This window comes from Prionailurus bengalensis, chromosome D4, assembly GCF_016509475.1.
Source record: "Prionailurus bengalensis isolate Pbe53 chromosome D4, Fcat_Pben_1.1_paternal_pri, whole genome shotgun sequence".
Taxonomy (NCBI): Eukaryota; Metazoa; Chordata; class Mammalia; order Carnivora; family Felidae; genus Prionailurus; species Prionailurus bengalensis.
This window is the reverse complement of record NC_057359.1, coordinates 55,763,026-55,777,917: the sequence shown is the minus strand read 5'-3', so window position 1 is coordinate 55,777,917 and position 14,892 is coordinate 55,763,026. Positions and strand designations below refer to the sequence as shown.

Below are 14,892 nucleotides of genomic sequence, written 5' to 3'. Positions count from 1 at the left end.
TGTGAGGCTTCGGTTATTCTGTGGAGGGGTCCAGCAATTCTGTGGCGGGATTTCAGCAGGTCTGTGGCGGGGGTTCAGCAATTCAGCCAGGGTGGGAAGAAGTGCCGAGCACGTGGGCTTTGAACCAAAGTGCGTGAGCAAGACCTGGACTCCGAGTGATGGGGCCGGCCCCTGCGGGAGCGCAACATCGGGCAGCTGCTGGGGACCCGGAGGTGGGTGAGCCATCTGGGAGGGAGGAATGTTCTACGTGCAAGAGGTGGCAGAACCTGACAGCTCGCCGACGAGGGACAGGATGGCCGTCCCTTCTGGAGGAGCCTTATTCCCCCATGTTGCCAGTCTGGCGCACCGAGACAGACCCAGGGGGAACCTGGCGTTATTTGGAAAGCAGCAATAAAGTTTACTGAGCTCACTCCTTCGAAAGCTCTGTGACGTCGGTCATTTCCCCGACCACGTTCTCTTTCTTGTCATTGGATGAGATCTGACCTCTTGTGCCTAGTTCTGTGCTCGCCGCTGTAACGGAGGGCACATGGTGGTTCTTCTGGAGCCCTCCAGTAAGGCTCTCTCCAGTGTAGGACTGTGGGGTAGAGGCGGGGCCCATGGCTGTAGGGAAGAAGGTTTAGGATTCTGCAGACCAGGGTGTGGAGGGTGTGCATACCTGCTGACAGAGTAGGCATACTACCTGTGAAACCTTGATTTCCTTTAAGTGTACATTTTCTTCCGGGATTACTGAAGATTGGATGGTTTACTGAGTATATTTTCCTGAGGCAGTAGGTTTTAGCTCTTTCCAGCACTGACCACTTAATGTATACGGATGTAATCTACAGTCAGGGATTGCTGGCAGGTTAGAACCTGGCAGGATTTGGATAGAGCAAGAGTGGAGATGGCATTTGTAAATTCCCAGGACAAACCCAGCAAAAGAGGAAGATTCCTGATGCGTGGTATCTGGAAATAGGAGGAGCTCAGGCATTGTTTAGGTCAGGGCTCAGTCAACTATTACCCCTTCCAGCTCCAAGCCAAGCTCCATGCTTGTGCTGTCAAATAGACAGGGAACCCTCAACTTAGGAGTTTTAAGACTAGAGCTCAGTAATGTTCTTCTAAGTAATGATAATCCTGGGTTTTGCAGTCTGACTTCCGTTCAAAAGAGTGAACAGGAGCCTGTGAAGCATTTATCCATGTCCTATCATGGTGGCATTTTAGGCAGTGCATGCTACACACCTTTGACCTCACACTGGCTTCTCTTCTCACTGGCCACAGGTGATGGAACTAGCTCTGGAAGACACATGCCAGGAAGGAAAGAAGAAATACTCTAAGAAGTGTACCTTGGTTGGGTCTCCAGTGGAGAGTCTCCTGCAGCCAGTGAAGCTTAGCCAGGCAGAACTGTACAAGGAGCCTACCAATGAGGAGCTAAACCGCCTTCGGGAGACTGAGAGTCTGTTCCACTCTAGCTTGCTTCGTTTGCAGGTACTACTGGGTGGCTGGGGCTTGGGTTAGAGGGATGGTCCTGGAACCCTGAGGCTGAAGAACTCGCCCCTACAGGTGTAAGAGTTACTCACTCTTACAGGTAGAGGAGCTACTAAAGGAAGTAAGGTTGTCGGAGAAGAAGAAGGAGCGGATCGATGCTTTCCTACGGGAGGTCAACCAGCGAGTCCTGAAGGTGCCCTCAACTCCTAAGACACAGGTAACGCAGGTAGAGTGAAGAACTGGGAAGTCCAGGAGAGGTCCTCAGTGTAGGCCTCTGAAACAAGGCCTTGCTCTTCTCCAGAGGGCGTGGGGTCCTAGGGAGCTCATTTTCACTGCCAGGAGGCTCAACTGGAAGTACAGTCAACCATGTGTTCATTTGTTCAACAAACATTTATGTTCGTTGCATTAGTTGTGTTCTTAGGATACATCAGTGAACAAAGCAGCCTACTTTCTAGTGTTGGACTTATAGATAGTAGACAATAAACATGATGAGTAAACTGAGTGGCAATATTAGTAAATGGTAAACACTGGAAAAAGGAGAAAGTAGGGCAAGGTAAGGGGATTGTGGGAATATCAGAGGGTGGGAGTGGTTTGCAATTTTAAATAGGGTAGTTGAGGTAGGCCTCATTGAAGTGACAGTAGTCTGACAATTTGGAGGAAGTGAGTCAACCATGTAGATATCTAAGGAAGGAATAGTCAACACAAAGGTTCAAAGGCAGTAGTAAGTCTGGTATGTTCCTTGGATTAAATGAGGGGAAAATAGAAGGACACGAGTTCAAAAAGGCAATGGAGGGAGGAGGCATTTCACTCAGGGCCTCGTTAAACTGAAACAAGGACTGCCTGTTGCTCTGGGTAAAAAGAGGAACCACTGATGGGACTTTTTTTTGGTGTAACAGTGATGTGATCTAGCTTCATTTTTAAAAAGTTGACTCAGGGGCACCTGGGTGGCTCAATCGGTTAAGTGTCTGACTCTTGATTTCAGCTCAGGTTGTGATCCTGGGGTCGTGGGATCGAGCCCTGTGTTAGGCTCCGTGTTGAGCATGGAGCCTGCTTAAGATTTTCTGTCTCTGTTTTCCCCTCTTCCCTGCTCACACACTCTCTCTCTAAAAAAAGAAAAAAAAAATCAACAAAACTAAAAGCCTACAGAATGAGAGGAGATATCTGCAAATGACCCATCTGATAAAGGGTTAGTATCCAAAATCTATAAAGAACTTACTGAACTCAACACCCAAAAAACAAATAACCCAGCTAAGAAATGGGCAGAAGATATAAATAGATACTTTTCCAACGAGGATATCCACATGGCTAACAGACACATGAAAGGATGCTCAACATCACTCATTGTCAGGGAAATACAAATCAAAACCATGATGAGATACCACCTCACACCTGTCAGAGTGGCTAAAATTAATAACACAAGAAACAACAGGTGTTGGTGAAGATGTGGAAAAAGGGAAACCCTCTTGCACCGTTGGTGGGGATGCAAACTGGTGCAGCTACTCTGGAGAACAGTGTGGAGGTTCCTCGCAAAACTAAAAACAGCTACCCTACCATCCAGCAATTGCACTGTTAGGTATTTATCCAAAGGATGAAAAATACAGATTCGAGGGGTACATGCACCCCAATGTTTATAGCAGCATTATCAACAATAGTCAAACTATGGAGACAGCCTAAATGTCCATTGAATGATGAATGGATAAAGATGTGGTATACATATACAATGGGATATTACTCAGCCATCAAAAAGAATGAAACCTTGCCATTTGCAACAACGTGGATGGAGCTAGAATGTAGTATGCTAAGTGAGATAAGGCAAACAGAGAGGTAAATACCATATGATTTCACTCATAGGTGGAATTTAAGAAATAAAACAAGTGTTGGGCACCTGGGTGACTTAGTCGGGTAAGCATCCAGCTTCAGCTCAGGTCATGATGTTACGGTTCATGAGTTCGAGCCCTGCATCAGGCTCTGTGCAGACAGTTCAGAGCCTGGAGCCTGCTTTGGATTCTGTGTCTCCCTCTCTCTCTCTGCGCCTCCCCTGCTTGTGCTCTGTCTCTCTGTCTTTCAAAAATAAATAAAACATTAAAAAAAAATTTTTTTTAGTAAAGAAATAAAACAGCTGAACATTATGAGAATGGCGGGGGTGGGGGGAGGAAGAGAAGGAAACAAACCACAAAAGACGGTTAATGATAGAGAACAAACTGAGGGCTGATGGAGGGACGTGGGTGGGGAATAGGCTAGATGGGTGATGGGTATTAAGGAGGACACTTGTGATGAGCACTGAGTGTTGTAAGTGATGAATCACTGAATTCTACTCCTGAAACCAATATTGCACTGTATGTCAACTAACTAAAATTTAAGTTAAAAAAAAAAGTAATAAATTTTTTTTAATTCCTCATTTTAATTTCTAATATGGTAAGTATAGATATAACTCACGTAAAAAGAGCTCTTTGAGGGTCCTTGATAATTTTTAAGAATGTAATTCACTCAGGCTGTTGTGTTAAAGGTAGAAGGGAAGGGGATAAAGATAAAATCAGGGAGACTAGCTAGAAACCTATCATGCAGTGATCCACTGGAAAATGGTGGCATCTCAGACTAGGATAGAGAAGTAGAGGTGGTTAGTGTCTGGATGCTCTTAAAAGTGAAATGGATGTTTTTAACAGAGATGAGTTCAGGTGATTTAAATGTTTTGGGCTTGAGCAACTAGAATGAAGTTGCCTTAATGGAGAGGATGTGCTGGGGCGCCTGGGTGGCGCAGTCGGTTGAGCGTCCGACTTCAGCCAGGTCATGATCTCGCGGTCCGTGAGTTCGAGCCCCGCGTCAGGCTCTGGGCTGATGGCTCGGAGCCTGGAGCCTGTTTCCGATGCTGTGTCTCCCTCTCTCTCTGCCCCTCCCCCGTTCATGCTCTGTCTCTGTCCCAAAAATAAATAAAAAACGTTGAAAAAAAAATTAAAAAAAAAATGGAGAGGATGTGTTTACAGAAAGACTGGGAGTTTGACTTCAAATGTATTGATGTGTTTATTTTTGTTTTTATTTTCTTAAAGTTTATTTATTTATTTTGAGAAAGAGCATGCATGCACAAGTTGATGAGGGGCAGAGAGAGAGAGTGAGAGAGAATCCCAAGCAGGTTCCATGCCCTCAGCACAGAGCCTGATGTGGGGCTCAAACCCATGAACCACGAGATCATGACCTAGCCAAAATCAAGAGTTGGATACTTAACCTACTTAGCCATCTAGGCGCCCCTCAAATGTGTTATGTTTAATTTGACATATCTACTAGACACCAAGGGGACATGTCAGGGAGGCAGTCAAATAATATGTATCACTGTCTCTGTCCCCACAGCTGACTGACCAGACCTGGCTCCCAGCTGGGGTTCGAGTACCCCTCCACCAAGTGCCCTATACTGTGAAGGGCTCTTTCTGCTTCCTGCCTCCAGCCCAGGTCACTGTTGTGGGCAGCTACCTTCTGGGTACCTGCGTCCGGCCGGACATTAATGTGGATATGGCAGTGACCATGCCCAAGGTGAGGTCCAGAGTTTGGGGAATGGAGAGACTGCTGCTTCACCACCTACAAATTCTTGGGTCTTTCTTTCCCACCTGCCACTTGCCAAGGGATTGAAATTTGAACTCGAAATCAAAAGAGCAGATCACTGCTATCATCTTGAGGGCAGCTTAAATGTGCCTTTGGGCCAGTTGCTGCCCTTTGGAACTTTGCCTTCGTCATCTGAGAACTAGATATGGTGTTGTTGGCCCTGGTTCAGGCACTCTGGCCAGCAAAACTCCCTGAGGTTTCTAAACTGTGACTCACCTTGGCTTCATCTTGGCCTCTAAGCTCTATAACAAAAAGCATTTAAGTGCCTGGGCATCTCTCTCTTTTCTGACCCTCTCCAGGAGCTCCTACAGGACAAGGATGGGTTGAACCAGCGCTACTTCCGCAAGCGTGCTCTCTACCTGGCCCAGTTAGCTCACCACCTGGGCCAAGACCCCTTCTTTGGCAGTGTTCGCTTCTCCTACACCAATGGATGCCACCTGAAACCCTCGCTCCTACTTCGGCCACATGGTGGGAGGCACATACTGGGCTGAAGGCGCAGTATGGAGTGACAAATTCAGTGGTGGGGGGGGGTGTGGGGCCTCAAGTCCAAGGTGAGAGGCTTAGGCCTCAGGTTTGAGGGGGAAGGTACAAAGACCTCAGATTCTGAAGTGGGAGGGCATGGTACCCGGTACCCTCAGGTAGGAGGAGGGTGGCACAGAGGCCCACCTGGAAGGATCTCAGCACTCCCTGTCTCCCCCAGGGAAGGATGAGCGCCTGGTCACTGTACGTCTGCATCCATGCCCTCCACCTGACTTCTTCCGCCCGTGCCGCCTGCTGCCATCTAAGAACAATGTGCGCTCTGCCTGGTACCGAGGGCAGAGTCCCCCAGGGGATGGTGAGCAGGCACTCGTGTCAAGGTGGAGCTGAAGGGAAGAGTGTTGTGGGGATTTCTCTTCTCATGGCTTCCCCTCCCCCACAGGTAGCCCAGAGCCTCCCACCCCCCACTATAACACATGGGTTCTGCAGGACATGGCCCTTGAGTCTCACGTGCAGCTGCTGTCAACTGTGCTGGGCTCAGCCTTGGGGCTGAAGGATGGCGTGGCACTTCTGAAGGTCTGGCTGCGGCAGCGGGAACTGGACAAGGTGAGTTGGGAGTGGCCCAGCTTCCCTGCCTCACTGAGTGGCGGGTTGGCTCTGAGCTTGGGCCTCTCTGTTTCCATCTCTTTTTCAGGGCCTGGGAGGGTTCAGTGGGTTCCTTGTCTCCATGCTGGTTGCCTTCCTTGTGTCCACACGCAAGATCCACACCACCATGAGTGGCTACCAGGTCCTGAGAAGCGTCTTGCAGTTTCTGGGTAAGGTGGCTAGACTCAGAAAGGCCAAGGGTTCTACTCATCCTGTGAATCCTCTCATCCTATCAAGGGTCATTCAGTTTCTTAACATAAGACAGAAGAGCAAACTGAATTCTGGAGGCAGGGAGGAGGGAGAGTGTCATTAGTGCTGGGTCCCCAGGGAGGAGGATACCTTCTGACACACCCATCTTCTCTGGCTCACTTCAGCCACCACAGATTTGACAGTCAATGGGATCAGCTTATGTCTCAGCTCAGATCCCTCCTTGGTGAGTGGGGCAGGGCTGGGGCTGGGCAAGGAGGCCTGAAGGTAAGGCCTGAACCCTGACTGGCTTCTTTTTTATGCCTCCAAGCCGGCCCTGGCTGACTTCCATCAGGCCTTCTCTGTTGTCTTCCTGGACTCCTCAGGCTGTCTCAACCTCTGTGCTGATGTCACTGCCTCTACTTACCACCAGGTACCAATGGTTCCCATTCCTGGATTCCCCAGGTGTCCCAGTCCAGACTGTGTCCCTTCTACCAGTACCAGAACCCCAGAAACTCTTCTCCAAAGAGCTTAGGTCAGGCATGTCTCTTGGTCTGAGCCCTCAGGTCACTGAAGGGAGGGGTATAGTGGTGATAATCTCACATGTGAGTTCCCTGCTTACCCTGTGGCCCCAGGTACAGCATGAGGCACGGCTGTCTATGGCATTGCTGGACAGCAGAGCTGATGATGGATTCCAATTTTTGCTGATGACTCCCAAACCCATGATCAGGGCTTTTGACCACGTCTTGCAGTAAGTTTATGGCTGACAGGCTATGTCAGTGGGTTCTTTTTCCCTGGAGCTACAGTGGTGGGGCAGAAGTGCTCAGATGTTCCTGGTTTTGGGGAGGGGGTGGTACTTGGGGTCAGCAATACCTCATTCTGTCTCTTTGTCCCTCTAGTCTCCATCCACTGAGTCGCCTGCAGGCAGCATGTCACCGGCTAAAGCTGTGGCCAGAGCTGCAGGATCTTGGTGGGGACTATGTTTCAGCTGCTTTGGGCTCACTGACCACCCTCCTGGAGCAGGGTCTGGGGTCCCGCCTTCACCTGCTGGCCCACTCTCGGCCCCCAGTCTTAGAGGTGAGGTGCTGTGGGGTAGGGAGTTTGTGGGTTTAAGGAGGACTAGATCTAGGGTCTCAGGGAATACAAAAGACACACCATCCCTCTAGCTAGATCTTTCTACCTAGTTGGAAACTGGATTTCCAGGTCAAGCTGGGGCATTCTTGGCTTGAACTCAGCCTTTTTACACCCTATAGTGGGACATTAGCCAGGATCCACCGAAGCACAGAGACTCTGGGACCCTGACCCTAGGATTGCTCCTCCGGCCTGAGGGGCTGACCAGTGTCCTTGAGTTGGGTCCGGAAGCCAACCAGCCCGAGGTAAGGAGCTCTGGGGTCTGGGGGGTGATTTGGCTCTCTCTTGGGAACTCCAAGCCGTGCACTGGCAGGAATAGGGTGGATCGTCCTCATGCCACCTGGATTGAGTCCTGTTGGGGATTTCTGATAAAGCCCATCTTTGTCGATTTCTTCCACCACCCATTGCCTTTCCTTAGGCTGCTGACTTCCGCCAGTTCTGGGGATTTCGCTCAGAGCTTCGGCGTTTCCAGGATGGAGCCATTCGGGAAGCTGTGGTCTGGGAGGCAGCCTCTATGGCCCAGAAGCGCCTTATTCCCCACCAGGTGGTCACCCATCTCTTGGCACTGTGAGTGTTAGCATCTGGATGCTGGGAAGCACCGGTGGGTTGGGGAGCCTTTTAGGAGGGTCTGGCCCAGGCTTTGGGCTGAGCAGCGAATGTCCAGCAGCATTCTCCATATTCCTCAGTGCCCTCACTGAGTCTCTGCCCCTTTCCCAGTCATGCCGACATCCCAGATACCTGTGTCCACTATGTGGGGGGCCTTCTGGACGCGTTGATCCAAAGCCCAAAAGAGGTAAGGGTCATGGGTCAGGGCTAAGGGTTAAGGCTAGGGGTTGCAGAGTAGCTTGTGTGGCCAGATTAGGTAGGGGGTGGAGAGCACACCTCAGCCGGGCTGCACTTCTTATAGTGTCCAGCAGAGGGGGTGCTGGCTCTGCAGCAGCCTGAGCTGTGATAAAATCCTGGGTGGTGGTGGGGTTCTGTAGGGTCCTGGCCTCCTGACTGACTGTGTTCTCCCTCTCAGACCTCCAGCACAGGTGAGGAAGCCCTGGCAGCAGCAGTGCGTTGCTACGATGACCTCAGCCGCCTCCTGTGGGGGCTGGAAGGTCTCCCGTTGACTGTGTCTGCTGTGCAGGGAGCTCATCCAGTACTGCGCTACACTGAGGTGAGGTGGAAGGTGGCAGGAAGCCTTTTCTGCTTAGCAATTCCTTGTCTCTACCCCGTTCCTCCAGTATTCCCCTTTCCGACTCCTGACTGTGTTCACTTTCTCAGTCCTGAGCCCCTACCTCAGCCCTGCATCTTCCATAGGTGTTCCCACCAACCCCAGTCCGGCCAGCCTACTCCTTCTACGATCACTTGCGAGAGCAGGCCTCGCTGTTGCCTCGGCCTGACAAGCCCTGTCCAGCCTATGTGGAGCCCATGACTGGTGAGGATCCTCTTGGGAGGGGATGAGAGAAATTGTTCCCACTCCATGCTGCAGTCTTGAAACCTCTTTTCTTCCTAGTGGTATGTCATCTGGAGGGCAGTGGTCAGTGGCCACAGGATGCTGAGGCCATACGCCGGGTCCGAGCTGCCTTCCAGCTGCGCCTGGCGGAGCTGCTGACCCAACAGCATGGGCTGCAGTGTCGTGCCACAGCCATGCACACTGATGTCCTCAAGGTTAGACTGGTGTAGGGTAGGGATTCCCCAGAGAGGGAGGGCACAGGGTGTTAGGGTGTCCCATGCTGACATGTGTCTCCCATCCCATACCCGCTTTGAACAGGATGGGTTTGTGTTCCGGATTCGTGTGGCCTATCAGCGGGAGCCCCAGATCCTGAGGGAAATGCGGAGCCCTGAGGGGATGATCTCATTGAGGGACACGCCTGCCTCCCTCCGCCTTGAGAGGGACACAAGGCAGTTGCCCCTGCTCACCAGTGCCTTGCATGGGTATGGCCACCTGCATACGTTCTTCTGTCTGTAGATCCTTGTCTGCTTCTATTCTGCTCTCCTGGCCACCTGTCTCTCTGGGAGGCCACCTGGTATAAATTTATACCATGGTTTATATATTCATTTTTTAGAGAGAGAGAGAATCCCAAGCAGGCTCTGTGCTGTCAGCACAGAACTTGATGTGGGGCTCAATTTCACAGAACCATGAGATCATGACCAGAGCCGAAGTCAAGAGCCAGACACTTAACCGACTGCACCGCCCAGGCGCCCCTGAAATGGGAATTTTATAGGACTGATCTGTTGGGGTGTTAGTTAGGGGCATGTGAGATTCTGTACAGAGGGCAACTTTGGGTAAAGGTTGAATAAATAGTGGTGGTAGAGCAGAAATACTCTTCTTGGGCCCTGAGTGCCTGAGTCTCATTGCCACTTCCCTCTTCCCCCGACAGACTCCAGCAGCAGCACCCAGCCTTCTCAGGTGTGGCACGGCTGGCCAAGCGGTGGGTGCGCGCCCAGCTTCTGGGTGAGGGGCTCACCGATGAGAGCCTGGACCTGGTGGTTGCTGCTCTTTTCCTGCACCCTGAGCCCTTCACCCCTCCCAGGTGATTCCGAACTCCATCTTTTCTCTAGCCAGAAAGTTCCCCTTGGGGCCAGTTGTCGTCCCTTAGGCTGTACCTTCAGTCCAAATGGGAAAGGGTAGCTAAAAAAAGTGACAGAAGAGGTTCTAAGACACCTCCCACCCCCATCCATGCTGAGGGGTCTAGACTGTCTAGGTCGTGGGGAAAGCCCTGGGATGTGTGGTTGGGCCCAGACCCTTTGCTCATTCCTTCTTCTCAGCTCCCCCCAGGTGGGCTTCCTTCGGTTCCTTTTGTTGATATCAACCTTTGATTGGAAGAACAACCCCCTTATTGTCAACCTCAACAATGAGCTCACTGGTAAGTGGTAGGACTGGGGTCAGACTCCTACAAGAAAAAACCTTTGTGGATTGCAGAGCAATAGGGCACACAAGGGTTTTCCACGCCAGTCTATTAGATAGGGCTTTTTTCGTGGCTTCCCCTTCCCAGATATCTGTGCCTGACCCTGATGCCTTGGGGTGGGGAATTACTAGGAGGAAGAGGCCCAGTCAAGGCTTTAGGGAGCTCTAAGGCTATAGAGCTATGGTTTGTTCCTATGATGCTCAGAAACAGAATGGACCGGGGTGGTAAACAAGCTACCTGGTGGGGGCTGTGAAGGGGAAAGGAGAGTAGAAGGGGGACCCTGAACACCAAGTGAGAAGTCTTGTGGGGATCAGGGAAGGGCCCAGGTTAGAATAGATGTCCAGACTTCTTGGTGAGTGGGGGTGATGATTTTCATCTGTAACATGAGGAGTTCCTGGTCCAAGCAGAGAGGAGGGTGTCAGCTTCCTAATTCCCCAGGTGTGTGGGAGCGTAGGGTGGGAAGGGGGTCAGGGGCAGGCCTCAGCTTGTGTCGGCCCGGAAACTAGAACGGGGTGCCAGGCAGTGGAAAATTCTGCCTTTGGGCTGAGGCTGAGAGTTTAACACCCCACCCAATTGAGGCAAACATGGTGTCCTTTACATTGCCTTTGTCCTTTGGGGGAGGGGCACTGGAAAATCCCTGTGATGGGCAGCTGTTGGGTGTACAGTAGGAAGATCTGGGGTAGTAAAGCTGGGGAAGGGGGCAGGCTGATCCAGGACCCCCTCTTGTTCACAGTGGAAGAGCAGGTGGAGATCCGCAGTGGCTTCCTGGCAGCTCGGAGACAACTCCCGGTCATGGTCATCCTTACGCCCCAGGATCGTAAAAACTCTGTATGGACACAGGATGGACCATCACCCCAGGTTCAATCCCATCCTTACCTCTAAATTTGTGGTCTTCTCTGCCAAGGAGAAAGCAGGCCCAGCATGAGCTAAGAAAGACCCACACTCAGGTTTGATGTATTTGATTGTGTGTATCCCCTCAGATCCTACAGCAGCTTGTGGTCCTGGCAGCCGAGGCCTTGCCTGTCCTAGAGAAGCAGCTAATGGATCCCCGGGGGCCTGGGGACATCAGGGTAAGCCCTTGACCAAGAGTGACTCGGGTTCTAGGGATTCTGTCTTTGAACATTGGGAATCTGGAGCTATAGGGGCTCTCACAGGATGCTCAGCCCTCTTGTTTGGCAAGACTGAATCCACAGAAGGCATTGATACTGCCCATGGTGCCTGGCAGTGGTGGAACCTGCAGGAGAACCAGGGCCCTGGCTCTATCCAGGCCTCACACTTGTAGCCTGTGCTCCTCCTGACAGATTGAAGCTGGCTGACACCAGCTGGGGCTTGATGTTCCCACCTTCAGATGAACATTTGGGCCCCTAATGGGGGGTCAGACAAAAGGGAAGGAGGGAACCAAGGTGGGCATGTGGAAGGCTTTGTGGTCCAGCTCCCAACTCTCAGTGGGCACTACGGTACTCCCTCAGACAGTGTTCCGGCCACCCTTGGATATGTATGATGTGTTGATCCGCCTGTCTCCCCGCCACATCCCCCGGCACCGCCAAGCCGTGGACTCACCAGCTGCCTCCTTCTGCCGTGGCCTGCTCAATGAGCCAGGGCCCTCGTCCTTGATGCCTGTGCTGGGCTACGATCCTCCTCAGCTTTATCTGGCACAGCTCAGGGTAGGTCCTAAAGGGCTGACTAAACCTGGGGAGGGGGCTTCCAGGTGAAGCTGGGGCCATGGAGGTGACTCTCAGATGTCTATGTGTAATATTATCTATGTCCTGCCCTTTCCTAGGAGGCCTTTGGGGACCTGGCCCTTTTCTTTTATGACCAGCATGGTGGAGAGGTGATTGGTGTTCTCTGGAAGCCCACCAGCTTCCAGCCCCAGCCCTTCAAGGTGTGCTGGCTGATGATAAGTGTGTTCCCAAGTGTGTTCATGTGGTTCCATGTGGGCATGCATGTCTGTATGTGGCATGCTCCCTGACTGCATGGGTCAGGTGTGAAGCATGTGTCTTGTGTGTCGATCTCTACTACTGCTACTGCTCCCCACCCCCACCCGGCTTGGTGTCTCTGGGTGTGCCTCTGTGACACCTCAGTCCATATTTCTCTGGTTCCCCTAGGCGTCCAACACAAAGGGGCACATGGTGGTGTCTCAAAGTGGGGAGCTGGTGATGGTGCCCAATGTAGAAGCGATCCTGGAGGACTTTGCCATCCTGGGTGAAGGCCTGGTACAGGCTGTGGAGGCCCGAAGTGAGAGGTGGACTGTGTGATCTCCACCCCAGGAGCAAGCTGTAGGTGTACAGCCAGACTTCAGACCTCTGGAGCAAGATGTCAGTGGCATGATCTCCATCCTCGTTGCGTATGGATCTTCCATGGAGTACCTGCTGGCCTAAACACACTGAGATGTTCCCCTAGAAAAGCCCTGCCCCAAATTTCTGTCTGATGCTTCAGCATCAGAGCAGGGGCCTGGTTTCTTACAGAGTCCCCTGGGCCTGTCTGAACTTCCAGAAGAGGAGGGCAAGCCAGCTCAGCGAACTGAATGAACCCAGGAGATCCATCCACGTGTCAGCCTTAGTCTGGGCTTTTTTTTTTTTTTTTTCCCCCTTTTCTTCCTAGGATGTTTCCAGAAGTGTGGAGAGGAGGAGATTTGCCCAAGGCTGAGGCTGTCTCCCCTTCCCATTGCCAGGATGTGTGCCTACACCTTAGTATGCCCTTCAGGGCAGTGTCAGGCCTTTAAATGGGGTCCAGAGAAGGTATGGCACTTCTTGAGGGTCACAGAATATCTGCACTGAGCAGTGGGAAAGGGGCTCTGTGTGTATGAATAGAGCCCATTGAAGGGACACGGGTCTCTCCTGTGTGGGTGCTGTTACTTTCCAGGGTACACCAGGGGAAAGCACAGAGGACAGGAGGGGCTGGGTACCCAATGAGCCAGCGAAGGGGTGAGGGGGACAGATGGTCCCCTAGTCCGGGAGAGCTGCAGAAAGCGCTCAGCGTTGCCCTGGCTGCTCAGTGTCTCAGTCCCCCGGCTCCATGGCATCTGCCCATTCATGTCACACACTGTCCCCACTACATCCCTGCAGTAAGGGTGTGGGGGGAACAAGCCCCAAGTCCTGCTCTCCAGGAGCTCTCAGTGCCAGGGTGGGGGGCGGTGCTGCCTCCTTTCACCCCGGTCCACACCCCACTTGCAGCAGCCTCTCCCTTCTCCGTCTCCCCTAATCCTGGCTGTTTTTCCAGACTCAGCTTGAATAGTGCTTCCTCCTCCAACCCTTCCCTCGCCCCCAGCCTGAGGTGCTCTTTCTCTCGTCTGAAACATGAGAACAATTACTGTCTGTTCAGTTTACTTCGTAGTTGCATACAGGGCGTGAACTCTTCTGCTGTTTTAAACTCTGATTTAAAATTAAGTCACTTAATTTCCCCATGTTCCTGGCTTTTCTACCATTTTCACATAGTTTTAACATTGTCTCCTAGAAGTAAACTCTCTGGGGGCAGGTAACATGTTTGAACAGATTTCTTGGCACCTTCGTGGTACCCAGGACAATGCTCAAGTAGGATGCAGGTGTGTGCAGAAGGGGCATCTAGGCCAGGCAGATGGAGAGCAAGCAGGCCCACCAAAATGCTTTAAGGACAAGGGAATCATAATTTGTAATATCTGCCTAGAATGAGTGTGAAGGTGACAATGAGTTGCACCCTGAGAGTTAAGATGCAGCTGACATTTTGAGTGCCTGGTAAATGCTGGGCACTCCGTTTTTTTACATGTCTTATGTGCAGGAACGTGATCATGCAACAATCCCAGCCCTGTGAAGTATGTGCTTTTAGTTATCCTCATTTTCTGAAAGGTTCAGCAGCAGGCATGGGCCTGTTTGTGAAGAGATTGATGCCTGGCTATCAGGGTTCATCCTCAAGATGATAAGGGATGCCTGGGTGGCTCAGTTGGTTGAGCGTCTGACTTCAGCTCAGGTCATGATCTCATGGTTCATGAGTTTGAGCCCCGCGTTGGGCTCTGTGCTGACAGCTCAGAACCTGGAGCCTGTCTCAGATTCTGTGTCTCCCTCTCCCTCTGTTCTTCCCCCACTTGTTCTTTCTCTCTGTCTCAAAAATAAAGATAAAAAAAAAAAAAAAAAAGACAATAAGCCATATATGGGAGCCCTGATCTTGAATTTTGTCCCAAGTCTGTTAGTCTTTGTGAACCTGTACCGGTCCCTACCTGTCATCGTCATGAGATTAGATGTTGGCATGTCATAGAGAATACATCGATGGGCTATGTGAGCTGTGCTCTTGATTCACGAACTCCAGGCAGAGGTGTACAAGGCTTTGTGTTTGGGGAAAGAAATGCAGTTCCGGCCCTCATGGACCCTGGTTCTGTGGTGTTCCCTGGTTCCTCTTCACTTACTTTCTCCACAGTCCCTCTGTAGGCTCTGGGGAAGGATGGTGCTGGCCTGTTTCAAACCATCCTGTTTCCATCCATGGGTCGGCTTCAGTCCTGTAGCTTCTGGCCTTTTCACAAACCCAGTTCTAGATT

General features: G+C 51.5%; 1 protein-coding gene across 1 annotated transcript; it reads left to right on the top strand.

Moving 5' to 3' along the window:
- The first annotated feature begins 17 nt into the window (after positions 1-17).
- Positions 18-13,792, top strand: NOL6 (nucleolar protein 6). Its single transcript, XM_043567479.1, has 26 exons — positions 18-212; positions 1,255-1,461; positions 1,562-1,678; positions 4,804-4,983; positions 5,352-5,520; positions 5,753-5,887; positions 5,972-6,135; positions 6,224-6,344; positions 6,549-6,607; positions 6,692-6,793; positions 6,996-7,111; positions 7,260-7,437; positions 7,614-7,736; positions 7,910-8,058; positions 8,209-8,284; positions 8,513-8,653; positions 8,797-8,914; positions 8,993-9,147; positions 9,251-9,414; positions 9,861-10,013; positions 10,249-10,346; positions 11,122-11,246; positions 11,369-11,458; positions 11,858-12,052; positions 12,169-12,270; positions 12,494-13,792. The coding sequence occupies exons 1-26, from the start codon at positions 159-161 to the stop codon at positions 12,641-12,643; spliced, it is 3,441 nt and encodes a 1,146-aa protein (XP_043423414.1). The 5' UTR covers positions 18-158; the 3' UTR covers positions 12,644-13,792.
- The last annotated feature ends 1,100 nt before the right edge of the window (positions 13,793-14,892 follow it).